The sequence below is a fragment of the Diabrotica virgifera genome, chromosome 3 (assembly GCF_917563875.1).
Source record: "Diabrotica virgifera virgifera chromosome 3, PGI_DIABVI_V3a".
Classification (NCBI taxonomy): Eukaryota; Metazoa; Arthropoda; class Insecta; order Coleoptera; family Chrysomelidae; genus Diabrotica; species Diabrotica virgifera.
In genome coordinates this window covers 244,756,900-244,770,214 of record NC_065445.1, presented here as the reverse complement: position 1 = coordinate 244,770,214, position 13,315 = coordinate 244,756,900, and the positions used below count along the sequence as shown (strand labels likewise).

General features: G+C 32.2%; 1 protein-coding gene across 2 annotated transcripts in view; it reads left to right on the top strand.

Annotated features, from left to right (window-relative positions):
* The window catches only part of LOC114338519 (CAR1 transcription factor), a 262,177-nt gene that overhangs the window by 133,515 nt on the left and 115,347 nt on the right, over positions 1–13,315 (top strand). The window contains exons 1-2 of one of the 2 annotated variants that reach the window (XM_028289120.2): positions 1,794–2,081; positions 8,497–8,733. In XM_028289120.2, the coding sequence (XP_028144921.1) occupies positions 2,042–2,081; positions 8,497–8,733 (277 nt within the window). In that variant the 5' untranslated portion in view covers positions 1,794–2,041. Of the gene's footprint in view, positions 1–1,793; positions 2,082–8,496; positions 8,734–13,315 lie in introns of those variants that run through there. The other variant, XM_028289119.2, reaches the window with a different exon arrangement.

Genomic DNA, 13,315 nt, shown 5'->3' with positions numbered 1-13,315 from the left:
CACGTCATCCGCGTCATAGCCTGTGACGTCACATGGTACCAACACGAAATATTTAGGCGGTAGGTGTGTTCTTTTTTAGAATCCTTTTGCCGAGTACACTGGAATTACAGCCATTAGACATATTTTATTATATACGCGTAGAAATAATATTTGACGATTTCTATTAATGTTAACCTAAAGAAATACACAATAATATGTATCATTTAATTTTTATAAATGGATTATAAAGCGTTTTTATGAAGCAGATTTGTTCGGAACACACTGTAATTGTAATCGAACGAAGGTGACATTTTAGAATAAATTGGTAACATGTATTTGACGGTTGTGGTGATGACACTTCATATTTGTTTATATTCTTTACTATAAGTAGGTATCTGTTTTATTATATTTACTGTTTTTATTATTTATTATACTATAAAAAGATCCTCTACTATAAAAATATACATTTCACCTAATTTTATCACGACTATAGGATATCGGAATAATCGAGGTATCTGACAACTTTTTTAGTTGTTATTGTAGACATATACAAAGAAACCTACCGGTTTCATGCCAAGAGTTCGGAGCCGTTTTTAATTACATATTAACAATGCAGTGCAAAAACGCTTGCACTGCAAATCTTAAAAGATTGTAACTTAATTCCTGTTCTCTATTTCTTAAGTTTTTACTTATTTACATTGAATATTAATTAGTTTTGTTGTATAATCCACGTTTACAATAATTATGTGATATATTTGATTTAAAATGGATTCAGGATATTTTTATACTTTGGCAACTATGTCAACTTGATCTCTGGCGTAGATAATGACGTGCAACGGTAAGTAAATTAGATGGACTGTATATCACATGGAACGGTTAGTTTGTTCACAATTTATTTGTTTCATGTTTCTATGATATGCCGCCTGCCTAAGGATTCCTTACTAAGGAATGGTGGCAGAGAAGAAATAAATTGACCCATATCAATCTCCTCAATAGGGCTTATCAACGCTTCTCATTTGTTTCGGTCTTCTGTCATTATGTCGTATATTAATAATTATACGCAGATTATACAACATATAATAGAAGCCCGAAACAAATTAGAAGCGTTCATAAGCCTGAGTTGAGACGTGAACCATCTGATTATAACAATTTACTGGGAATAGGGCTTTTCATTCACAGTCATTTGTTTCGAGCTTCTGTCATGTGTCACATAATATTAATATATCTACGTCATACGTCATTGGTATTTTACATGATACAAAGCAAAGACGTATGTCGTAGTTATATTAATATTATGTGACAAATGACAGAAGCTCGAAACAAATGACAATCGATGAAAAGCCCTATAGGGCTTTTCATCGCTTCTCATTTGTTTCGGGCACTTCTCATTCATGTGACAAATGACAAGTCCCCGAAACAAATGAGAAGCGATGAAAAGTCCTATGAATGGATCATTCAGGATTATCTTGGTCGTTTATGACTTATGAAATCAAAAAGTTTGAAGTACCAAAGAGAAGGTTTGTATACATTTTGCCGAGGCGCTAAATTTCATTGAGGAATCATTTTTCTTCTGCTCCTTTCGAACATTGGATTTCAAACTGTTGATTTTTTAAACCAAGGTCTCGCTTGCCTAAGGCTCTATATCCTTCAATTTATTCACCATGTCTGGATTGTGCTGGTCACTGTGATCACTGATCACAGTGACCACAACACAAGGAAACCATTCCAACGTGTCACTGTTACCGAAAATCACAGCCAATCCCGCCTCTATCCTGTGATTCTTTGATGCGCGGTCGTCAGTTCGACATAACCTCAATTTTTTTTATCCATCGATAGCTATTCGTAGCAGTTTTTAGTTGGTGTGGCGTTAATTTTTGTAGATTAAGACATTCGCGAGTGTTTCGATCGTTTAAAATGATTTTGCATAGGTGCAGAATACTTACCAATGTGAAATTAGACTGAAAGTGTTTCGGAACTAATGTGAGATATCGGGAGGTTTACAATTGGGGAAAAAGTTAAACGTCACGACAGAACATCCTTACTTGTTGAAACACCGATTGATATGGAAACTGTGAAATCTTTTAGCGGAAATTCGTTCAGATGTGAGTTTGTTTTTTCCATACTAATAAGTACTGCCGATACTACTCATCCCCAATGTTTGCTACAATCGATTTTCATGATCGTGTCATCGTTTCAATTTAGTCCATTGCATTTTTATTTTAGCAGCAAATTATGCAACCGTACTCTAAGCTACTTTTTGTTATCTTTTATTGCATTTAAAAATAATAGATGTGCTTGTTTTCAAGTGTACTGGGGCCAAGCCTACACATGGCATTCACCTACAAAAACAATATTTGTATGAAAAAACAAAACTAGCCATCCCAATATATGCATATTTGGCTTTAAATAGTTATTTTAATAGCTAATTACTATTAATTAGGTAGAACATGTTTTTCTCTACATAGGAGGTATATTGTAACATTATAACCTATATAACAATGAGTAGCAGTTTCTGGAACATTTTTAGCACTTTGTCATTTTATCCATTCTAAAATGTTACTGAAAACTGTTCATTTTTGTTTATTCAAACTAGCGATTTTCCTTAATAATAGAGTTGATTACAAAAAACATCAAATTTAAAAGGAGGTAGATGGGGACAAATGAATTAATTGAAATTTGGCAAATGTAGGGCCGGTTGTTCGAACGCTAATCAACAATGATCATTATCAAATAATTAATTACTGTCAATGTCAACTTTTTTTGGGTTGTTAAAAAGTCTGTGGAGTCTATAATCAATTAATATAACAATAATTATTAACATAATTAATAATAAATCTCATAATTGTAATTAATTATGTTTTCAGAAACCCAAACAAAGTTGACATTGACAGTTCTGGTGCCAGTAATTAAATATTTGATAATGATCATTGTTGATTAGCGTTCGAACAACCGGCCCGTAATGTTTTTCATGTCACTGTTCCAATGCAAAGTTCACTAAGATGTGCCATTGTCATATTATGAGGAAAACCTGAACTCTAGAAAAATTTCTACAATAATATTTCAATCTGTTTAAGCTTTAAATGTGTCATTTTTTCCTTAATAAATTGATATTGTGAGCAAGCATATTATAGTAACGAACTATATCTACAGAATTTTTTGTGGTAAAAAAGTAAACAACTTCTTAGTTGTTGTTTTTACATATTTAATTATAATTTAGAAACACAATATTTAACTTTTAAAAACCAGTTTCCAAAAATATTTGTATTTTGTATTAAACACTGATGGAATACTTTAAAAAAGGTAAATTTTACAAAGACAGTATTTTTGCTGCCTTTAGCACTATAACAGACGGGCGACTATGGCCGGCCACTTTGTTAATCCACAAAAGTAGTTTACTGTGGGTTCTTATGCGAGCGACTGTGGCCGGCCACAGTCGCTCATCTGTGATGCATTGTCTACTCCACACATAGGAACCCACGGTCAATCACTGGAAACTACTTTTGTGAATCCACAGAGTGGCTGGCCACAGTTGCCTGTCTGTTATAGTGCTTAAGGCAAGTAGTCCACAACGTGACTAAAATCTCTTTAGATTTTTGTAGTGTGAGAAATTTATTTCAGATGTTTACGGCGGACGCTATCTGTTGAATTTATTTAGAGCTGTTTCCAATGCAACTCTCACTTGGCTTATAATACAGGTTAACGGCATTGTTGCATAGACCATTATAATGAAAAACAGAAATATTGATATTTTTTGTCACTTGGCCCGGTATATATATCTACTCTTCATATCTTTAGCCTTAATTATTTTGTTCATAGCCCCAGCACATTACTTTTGATCAGTCTTAACTGGATTTCGGCTTCTTCCTTACATGTCTGATCAATAAGTTTACCCAAATACATAAATATTCGTCCACCCTCTCAAATTCTACCTCTGATCCATTCTCCACCTTTAACTTACAGTGTCCCCTGCTGTTTCTTTCTTTTTCCTCGTAATTTTCATGTACATACTTGGATTTATTTATATTCACTTTTTATCACTTATTTGTAAATAATATGGGGTTGATGTTTTGATTTACACAATTGGAACAGTTCTTTCATTGTTAAATTATTGAGTCGTGAAGTTGAGTATTAAAAAGGATAGAAGAAAAGCTTCTGATTGTTTATTACCTTACTGTTAAGTCCTTTACTAGAAATAGAAGGACTCATAGGTATTGGGAATTGGATTAAAAAAAGAAGATCAAATAAGATTATAATGGCAACATTAATGGAAGAACTTAAATGAAAAAATGATATCAAAACCTTTAAATGTCAGCTGCTGATTTTAGTAAATAAAAAAAAGCATTCCAATTTGCAGTCCCACAAATTGGAATAGGACATGATTCATACAACTCCTGGAATATCATCAAGGTTCTTGTCCAGTTGAATTTACATTTTTTTCTTTTAACACCCTTCTGATCACTGGCCTGCTCTAAGATTAGTCTCCATCCTTATCCTTTAGGGTTCTGGTGACATGTTGCCATCTTCTGATTTTTAATATCCCTAAGTTAGTCTCAACTCCATCCAACCAACTAATTCACGGTCTGTCTCTGCTTTTTCTTCCTACAGGTGTTCAGAGTCCTACAAGAGTCCATGTTTATGCCCTATATGTGAGAACAAGCCTCAGCAGTGTTTTGTATATAATAAATTTTAGTTCTTGGAGTGTTTCTTGAGTGGAATTGTTTTTGGTAGGCCATAGCATGCTCTATTTGTAAGGTTTATTCATCTTTTAATTTCTTAGCTTGTTTTGTTGGTAGTAGTGTCACTAGTAAGCCAAGATATGTGAAGCTGTCGACATGCTGAAAGGTGTGACAGGTTACAAAATTTGATTTTTTAGCCTGTTTTATAATCATATAATATCTAACAATATATGCAAGGTTAAAGTTGTTTTCATATTTCTATCCCCCACCCAAAAAAGTAGTGGTATAAATGTTTAAAGAAATTAAATACACAGTTAAAATTTATTATTAGATAATAAATATTAAGCAAGAGAAATTAAACTTTACTCTTTGTGCTTTTAAGGGCAAAAAAAGCAAGTTCATTAGCAGAACAAAATTATTCTGCACTATATATTTGAAGCATTATTCAGTGAAAATGTCTCATTTTGGGTGGTAAAAAAATATATTAATTTGTATGGACTAAAGGTGGTATTTGAATTTGCCTACTGAGGATCAGATAGATGGAGAGTAAAACCTTCGTTAACTGAAACAATTTGGGGGGGGAGGCTGTTTCGGATAACAAGAATTTCTGTTAAAAATATTATTTTGTATTTTTGTATTCTTGTATCAAAAATGACATACTTAGTATTAGAGAAATATAGCTGCAAAACATTGTTATCAAAGGAAAACACAAAAGAAAATAGAAGATTTCTTTAAAATAAACACTCTAACATGTTCATTTTCCATAATTTTATTGCTGTTTTTAAATTTACTTTTTATTGACGGAATTATTGAAACTGTCAGCCATTTGGGTTAAACAATGTTTAGGTTAAAAAGGTTTCGGTTAACGGAGGTTTTACTGTATATCTAATACAGTAAAACCTCCATTAACTGAAACGGCTGACAGTTTCAATAATTTCGTCAAAATAAATTTTTATCGCAAAATGGAAACAATTCAATGATAATTTGTCAACATCGTCAACATTGTTTTCATACAACTAAAGAATATATAATCTTTAGACCCTTCTACCCTTTTAGGTATAGGTAAGAAGCTGATTTTCAACTAAAGAACGCAATTAAATATACAACACATGTTTTTTATTACTGTAATTATTTAACCCTAGGATGCATATCATGGGTATTTTCGACCCAGAACATTTTTTTTCATATCATTTTTTTATATGATTTTGAATATAATTAGTTATGGCTTAATGTTGTATTTCTTCATTAGATTGATATAGGTTAATTGTCACAATCATTGCACAGTGAATAGACATGTTGCATTTTTAAAATTCCTTCTACATTGTTTTATTTAAGAGGGAAAGGTGTCACACTATCCCTTCATTATGGGGTTACTGTGACTAGGATTAGGGATAGTGTGACAACTAGCTTTTTTGCCATTTAAAAGCACCTACGATTGAGTGTGCCTTGGTGTGACAAAGAAAAACATTACAAAAAATTGTAATAATTTTTGGCATTTAAAAATTTGACAATTTTAGAAAAAAAATGTGAAATTTCTTATTTAAAACACCCATTTTTTTTATTAAACGTAGGTATTTTATTGAGAACTTTTTCTTATTTTACAAATTTAGTAACTAACATTCAAAAACATCAACTTTTCCATTAAAAGTATACCGAATTCGTTCACCATTAAGGGATAATATGGGATCCATCAATATTCCTATAATCTGAGACATTCTAATAAACGAACTCTCTTTCATTAACAACAAAACTTTTTTTATCCTTATCACTACTTCTTAATCCTTCCACTTCTATTTCATCTTTAGTGTCATGTGTCATCAAAGCCCAAGAAATTAAATCACAGCGACTAAGCTGGGCAGGCCACGTGCACAGACTTCATAATGAAAGACTTGTAAAACTGGTATGGGAGGAGATTCCTACAGGCAAAATACCACTTGGATGTCCCAGAATGCGATGGAGAGATAACATCCAAGCAGATCTCCGGAAAATGAACATTCCATTTGACCCTAGGTTGTTGGAAGACCGAAGAAATTGGAAGAAAGTTGTACAGTCAGCCAGGACCCACCCAGGGTTGTAGAGCTACGTGATGATGATGATGATGGTGGTGTCATCAAAGTTTTCAATTACACACACATACCTAAAAGCAGTTCTACCACGCTTCCCACCCATAAAGGTTGCAATTGTAAAGGAGCCTTGCTTAATATCTTCCTCGTTTACAGGTTTTAGTGTTGCAGTTTCCTCTAAGAATTCCTCTTCTGCTTCGTCACTTTCCCCTAAAGACATATCTTCTATCTCCTCATCACTAGCTGATACATCTTTCTTTGACTTTTACTTGATTGTTTTTGGACAGGTTTTCTGTTTTCCTTTAATGGACTCAGCCTTTTTGTCTTTAAATAACTGATGTATTCTTCTTTTGTTATTATTTCTGCAGTATCAATTATTCGTTTAACTTTCTTTTTTATGCTAGTTTGAACTATCTTTTCCAGATGCTCAAACACTTTCTCTGGTGTTTCTTGCCCAACAGAAAGTTCAGTGATTTGACACCCTTGTAATGGACTGGAGGATTGGCCAGTGATTTGGTGCTCTTTTAATAGAGTGATAGATAATGAACCAGCGATCCCTTGCTCTTCTGATGAACGGTTGCAAGCTACTGTCAACCATAACCTGATCAAACTAAGGTAGTATGTGGTGATAGTGTCACATGCCACACTATACCCATGTTTCACTGTCACACAAACTCCACAGTGTGAAAATCTGTGGGGTTACTGTGACATGCCTCAAAAAAGAATAGATAAAGACAATTAGGCCTTCAAAATAAGTTTAAATGTTTAAAATAAGTGATGCAATACCATGCAGAGAAAAATCATAAGTAAATACAAATAATTTTGAAGAAATCCAAAATTTGGACTAATACAGTAGAACCCCGATTATCCGTGTGCAGATTATCCGGGCTGCAGATTATCCGTGCTATGATTTTCTATTACTTAAATTTCATTTTTGAGGTTTTATTAAAATAGCGTCACTGTAAATCACTCAACGGAAACTCTATACGCGGATAGGGCGACTCATAATGAAAGATTTATTTTTTCTGTTGTCTTTTTATGGTAGAGCTATATGTATGGATATACATACATATTTATTACAATAAGAAATAAATGTTTGGATTATCCGTGCTTTTCAATTATCCGTGCCAACATCCAATCCCGAGGAGCACGGATAATTGGGGTTCTACTGTATATCAGAATTTCAAATTCAAATTAATACACACATAAATAAATACTATGATTTTAACCTAAAAAACAGAAGGGACTGAAACAATAATTTTTTTCAAATAATCTGTTAAAATGCAATAGAAGTGTAATATAACATATTATGTAATATAAAAGCAAAAGCACAATATAAATTAGTATTTAATGTTGTCACATTAACACCGCTGTCACACTAACCCTAGGTGACCCTACATTATATTGATTATTTCCCACCTTTAGACCTATCAGAGGAGTATGTCAACTAAAACTGTCACTGTCACAGTGGTAGTTGCCAAACTCCTCTGGGTTTCTTAGTGTGCTCATCACTGTATATTATTTACATATTATATTAGAAAACATTACAAAACCACCCCATAGTATTTTTTAATGTCAACTTCGACCAAGGATACTATGTAATTTGATACAAGAAGAATACAGAAAACAATGTTATTTTTAACCGAAACAGCCTCCCACCAACTCTTTACATAGTAAATTAGATAGCAACTCTTTACATGTGAGAGTGCAATATTTTGCCTGATAATTATATTGTATGTAGATATTAATATTAACCCTTCTTTTCTTTTTTTTTTTAGGCAGCCTACCATGTGATGTAAACTCCAGTGTTATTAATCCCAACATTCATTCTTTTATTAAGGAAGTAAAGAAAAGTCAAGCTGCTACTAAGGATAAGGAATACACCGCTACAGATATTGAGACAGATTCAGAAAACCAGAGGCTTCTAGATAATGATGTTTTAGGGCAAAACTATCAAGAATCGCAGGAGATCACCATTGTTCCGAGGTTTACAACCAAAGCTACCTTACAAATTGGTAAGTGATTTGTTCCTAGTAATTTATCATAGTCATAGGTTTTCAGTGTTATTTATTTCTGTATTTTTTGGTGATGTGTTTATTATTCAAAGTTTTCATTTATGCCTAGCAAATCAGGAGATTTTATAACCATTGTTTCATTGTTACTATACCCTGTTTTTAAACTACACTCACCAGCACAAAATTCCGCCATCCAAAATTTTTGATTATGTTTAACAATCTATAACTTTATTACTTGTACTCCGATTTTCAAGATTCTTGCATCAGTTTGTAGGTACATTTATTGAAATCGTTTGGTATTATTCCGAAAACAAAAAAAATTGTTTAGATGGCATTATCTGCTCCGAGCTTCGCTGGTATCGCCACCTACCTACAGGATTACTAGTATAACTTTTACCGGAAATTTTCTGGAAAGAAAAAAGTGTTGCCTATACTCTGTGAGTTTCGCTGGTATGGCTGCTATCGCCATCTAACGGTTGACTAGTGTTCCTATTTCGGCCGGAATTTTAAAGAGGACAGTAGAAAAGCAAATAATAGTTGTTTCAAACTTATTATTTAATTCTTATCGTGTAATATTTACAACGTGAAGAAGTAATTGGATTGTAATCGATAATTAATAACAGTAAGTACAGAATTTATTATTCATAGATTTTTCTTATCGTTTTGACGTTTATGTTGACAACTAATATTAGAAAAAATTTATTCTACAAAAAAGTATAATAATTTAATTTTTACAATGGGAAATAAGCCACAATATTATTAAAAAATGATTTTTTATTAACGTTTCGATGCCCAAATCGGGTGCCGTTGTCAAAATACAAAATACCACTAATACAAACAACATTTTTGTTTGTATTAGTAGTATTTTGTATTTTGACAACGGCACCCGATTTGGGCGTCGAAACGTTAATAAAAAATCATTTTTTAATAATATTGTGGCTTATTTCCCATTGTAAAAATTAAAATTTTAAAAATGCCACAAGAAAATAGCTTTATAATAATTTAATATAATTATAGTATAATACTTCTTAACTATTAACTTATGAATGACAGTTAACGGCATCCTACGTTTGCTGTGATTGGTCGTTATCTTCACGCATTCAAATTTTGTTTCAGGATTGGATTGTAAAATTAAAACCGTCAAAATTCGAGAGTGTGCTAACTGATCCTTTAGCTCAAATTTTTCTACAGTTTTAAAATTAAAATTGTGTTTACTTACTTTTTTCTAATTGCATCAATCCATTTTTGTCGTTAAATCACCTTATGCTTAGCAACAGGAAAGTTGTAGAATACACAGTTACTATTGTAATCTGTATTTCGACACTCTTTAATACAACAACTTTCCTGAGACATTTAAAAGTTATAATATGCAACTCTTAATGCAGAACGTCAAAAAGCAAATTTCCAGTAAAGGTTTACAAACTTGTCACTACTGGCGCTCGCGAATTTTTCATTACCCCCTCTACCTACGAGCTCACAGCGTATACTAGGGTTAATGGAAGCGTTGTATTTTCTCTTAACTCTAAAAAATTCTGTGGAAAAATTTTAAGGGCTGATTTTGTTTCATACTCCTTTTGAATTATCCTGGAAGTATCACTAAGGTTTTGTTTTTTGAATTATCCAAATATCTCTTTTCTTGTAAGAGCTGTAAATAAAAACACAGCTTTGAAGGTTTTTTTAATTAAAAATATCAAAACTCACTAAAATTAACAAAACAAAACACAACAATTCAATACCGGATATGTCCACCTCTTGCAGCAACGACTGCTTGCAATCTGTTTGGCATCAAATAAAGATGTGTTATCCTTGCCTCGGGAATAGCCTGATATTCCTCTACCAGAGCCATACTGTACCAAATTTTCTGGAGGCCTAGGATGACTGCGAATAGCTTTTTTTAAATTCATCCCATAAATACTCAATAGGATTGAGATCTGGGCTGCATGCTGAATTAGCAATTCTAATCTTATCAATCCAACCTCTATTTTATGAGTCAATCAGTGTTTTTATTTACAAAAAATGGTACTGCTCTTACAAGAAAAGAGATATTCGGATAATTCAAAAAACAAAAATTTTAGTGATGCCTCCGGGACAATATAACAGGACTTCAGGACTATGAAACAAAACCAGCCCTTCTATTTTTCCACACAATGTTTTAAAGTTAGAAGGAAATACAACACTTCCATTCACCCCGTATAATGCAATGCAAGCAAAATTTTTGTGTTACCGGAATAATATCAAATGATATAGTCGATTCGCTAAACTCAGAAACAACTGGCTAATGATTTTAGTAGATAATTTTTTTGTTTTTTGCTAATTTTGCCAAAAATTGGCAAAATTCCTAATTATTTAGTAATTATTAACTATTTAGTAATTATTTTTTTTTGTCAATTTTACCAAATTAGCAAAATTACTTGCTAAAATCACTAGCCAGTTCTGAGTTTAGCGACCCGACTATACCAATACATGTACCTACAAACTGGTGCAAGAATCTTGAAAATCGGAGTACAAATAATAATGTTATAAATTATCAAACTTAATAAAAAATTTTGGGTGGCGGAATTTTGTGCCGGTGAGTGTAGGAGGAGTTAACTCAAAAGACAGGTTCACACCCAATAATGTCATCTCCAGATTCATCTTCTTTTTTTGGTTGATCATGTCGGCCTTTGACAGGAATCCATTAATATTATATATTATACTAATATGTCGCTAAAGAGTTCTAAAAACAACTGTGCTTTATGTAAATGCAGACTAAAAATCATAAAATTAAAGAAATAATGCAGAAAACAAAAAAATCACTGATATAACTTATTAATCTATGAATTTTAAATGCCAATAGTGTGAAAATTTCATAAATGTCAATAGTGTCAAAATTTCATAATTTAGTGGAGTAAACTTGCCTGCGGTTGGACCAATTACTCCTCCTAGTTTAAAAACGAGGTATAATATTGATTGATTGATGACTACTGTCCCATGAAATTGTTTTTAAACTTAATATACAGGGTGTCCCAGACTAATTTATCCAGGCTATACCCCTTAAACGAATAGAGGTTTTTGAATGGGACAAAAATTGATCTATTCCATTTGTAATACACTTTAATATGGCGTAGACAAAATCATCCCCTAAATATTCATCACTTAGTTACAACCCTTAACTTTAATTATTTTAATAGCACCCTGTACATTTTTTTATAGTTTTCGATGTTATCTTCTATTGTCTCTTCAACACATTTTTTAAAAATAAAATTGGTTCGTACGTAATCAAGAAAATATCAGTTTATTTTTGATAATTATGTCTCTCAGACTAATTTATCCAGGCTATATTTCTTAAACGAATAGAGATTTTCGAATGGGACAAAAACTAATCTATTCCATTTGTAATACACTTTAATATGGCGTAGAAAAAAATCATCCCCCATATATTCATCCCTTAGTTTCAACCACTAACTTTAATTTTTTTAATAGCACCCTGTAACTAAGGGATGAATATTTAGGGGATGATTTTTTTCTACCCCATATCAAACTGTATTACAAATGGAATAGATCAGTTTTTGTCCCATTCAAAAATCCGTATTCGTATAAGAAATATAGCCTGGATAAATTAGTCTGGGACACATAATTAACAAAAATAAACTGATATTTTCTTGATTACTTACGAACCGATTGTATTTTAAAAAAATGGGTTGAATAGACGATTGAATACCACATCCAAAACAATAAAAAAATGTACAGGGCGCTATTAAAAAAATTAAAGTTACGGGTTGAAACTAAGGGATGAATATTTAGGGGATGATTTTCTCTAAGCCATATTAAAGTGTATTACAAATGCAATAGATCAGTTTTTGTCCCATTCGAAAATCTCTATTCGTTTAAGAGATACAGCCTGGATAAATTAGTCTGGGACACCCTGTAGAAACCAGTTGAAGGGTCCAGGGGAAAAACATGACGAGAACCAATTTATTTATACCTATTAAAAATATACATACAGGGAAATAACCTGATAACCACCAGCCGTCCAGGGAAATAACTAGACAACTCCATTTGATTGCATCATTTTTATTTGGTGTTGAATCCTGTCCTTTCCACACAATCATTTACTTTTTACTCAAATCATTTACTCAAAAGGTGTAATCATTGCATCGCGATGGTTTCCCTTAAATAGGCAGAATTGTTGATATTTCTTTCAGAGTTGTGACTACATAGCTTTAGTGACGATGCATGGGATGCTGAAATAGGCTATATGGAGATGGTGGTCCAACTCTGAATCAAATAAAAACAAAAACTGCCTTTATCTTTATCATTTACTTTTTACTTTTAAATTTATAAAAAAGTAATTTTTCATTATTAATTAATTATAGTCAGGACAAAATTATATCAGGCATCCCTTGTTTTTTTATAATTTTTAACATATTAAATTACATATGAAATAATTATTATCCATTAAATAGATTGGTGCAGGTCGGCCTTATATCGGATCCTCTACTAATACGAGGACTGATCCAAAAGATTTGAAACAAAGCACAAAAAAGGGAAATATTTTTAACTTATTTAATATAACCTATTTAATATTAATAACTTGAGGTAA